The sequence below is a fragment of the Arachis duranensis genome, chromosome 5, assembly GCF_000817695.3.
Source record: "Arachis duranensis cultivar V14167 chromosome 5, aradu.V14167.gnm2.J7QH, whole genome shotgun sequence".
NCBI lineage: Eukaryota > Viridiplantae > Streptophyta > Magnoliopsida > Fabales > Fabaceae > Arachis > Arachis duranensis.
The window spans coordinates 106030607-106031801 of record NC_029776.3 but is presented as its reverse complement, the minus strand read 5'-3'; the positions used below and the strand labels follow the sequence as shown (position 1 = coordinate 106031801).

Sequence of the window (1195 nt, the reverse complement as noted above, 5' to 3'; positions counted from 1 at the left end):
TTAAAATTCAATCCCAATTCTTAAAATAAAATTATGAAAAATAGTTGTACATCGTAAGAAAAGAATTACAATTAAGACACCTTTTTTTCCATGTTAACAGTTGCTTCTGATAGACAACCAATATCCATGAAGTATTCCTACAACCATAAAATAAAGAATTTTGAAACTTATAATTACTAATTAAAAGATGAAAGTAATAAAAAAAATTAACTTCTAAAAAGAATCAATAATTTAAACTTATCATACTTTGGTATCCACCACTTGATATAATTTTTGAAAATCATCCATTGTCAGCAAACGTGAGGATGAGCTCTCAACTTTTTCATTTTTAGTAATACTATCAGGGAACTTATTCTGAATCAAACCTCTCTGAAAATGGACACATTTGAAAATTTTAAAATTTTAAAATAAACTAAATATTTAACCAAATTAAATATAAATAAAAATAGCAACATAACTAAAGCATATATAATACAAAGATTTATATTCGAAAATATTACATCGATCACCTTTTTATCATGCATGGAAGCAGCAGCTTCAAAAAGATTAACCAATGACATATCATCACAAATCCGATGAACCATATACACACTTGTGTTATACTGATACCCCAGAGGTCGAGGATCAATCATGAAAACCATCTTCCTTTGAATCAAATAGTTACCCAGTTCGGGAGGAACTTTACGTTCAGTATTAGTCTAAATTCAAAAAAATTAAATAAGAAATGAAACAAATCATAAGAAGGAATGGAATTACAATGAGTCTAATGAGAAAAAATATTCTATAATCAATATCAGCCTACGTTAAAAATTTAAAAAATCAGAAAAAAACTATAAGAAACATAAATGAACCTGTTTCAAATGGGGATTTTCATTTAGCAAAGCAGAGCATCTTTTCTTAATTATTTGAGTAATCTCACGATCATGAAGCAGAAACACATTGCTACCGTTTGCATGAGAAATAATCACCTTAATTCGGTAACTGTATAATAATAACACAAAAGAAATATATAAAAGATCATTTTGATGGCTTAACATTTATCTAAAAAGTATGTAAGTGAACAAAATAAGGAATTACTTGATTTTGAAAAATCATTGGAATTAAAAAAAAAAACCGGATAAAATCAACTCTTTGTGCAAACCTGGGTATAACATCAACACATTCAAGTTCACACATGTCACAAAAAAATGATCCT

At 27.2% G+C, this 1195-nt stretch overlaps 1 protein-coding gene across 1 annotated transcript; it reads right to left on the bottom strand.

Annotated features, from left to right (window-relative positions):
- Positions 1-240: 240 nt before the first annotated feature.
- Positions 241-1037, bottom strand: LOC127747705 (uncharacterized). The gene is made up of 3 exons (XM_052261882.1): positions 852-1037; positions 510-698; positions 241-369 (listed from the first exon to the last, which is right to left on the bottom strand). The coding sequence occupies exons 1-3, from the start codon at positions 1035-1037 to the stop codon at positions 241-243; spliced, it is 504 nt and encodes a 167-aa protein (XP_052117842.1).
- Between the last annotated feature and the right edge of the window lie 158 nt (positions 1038-1195).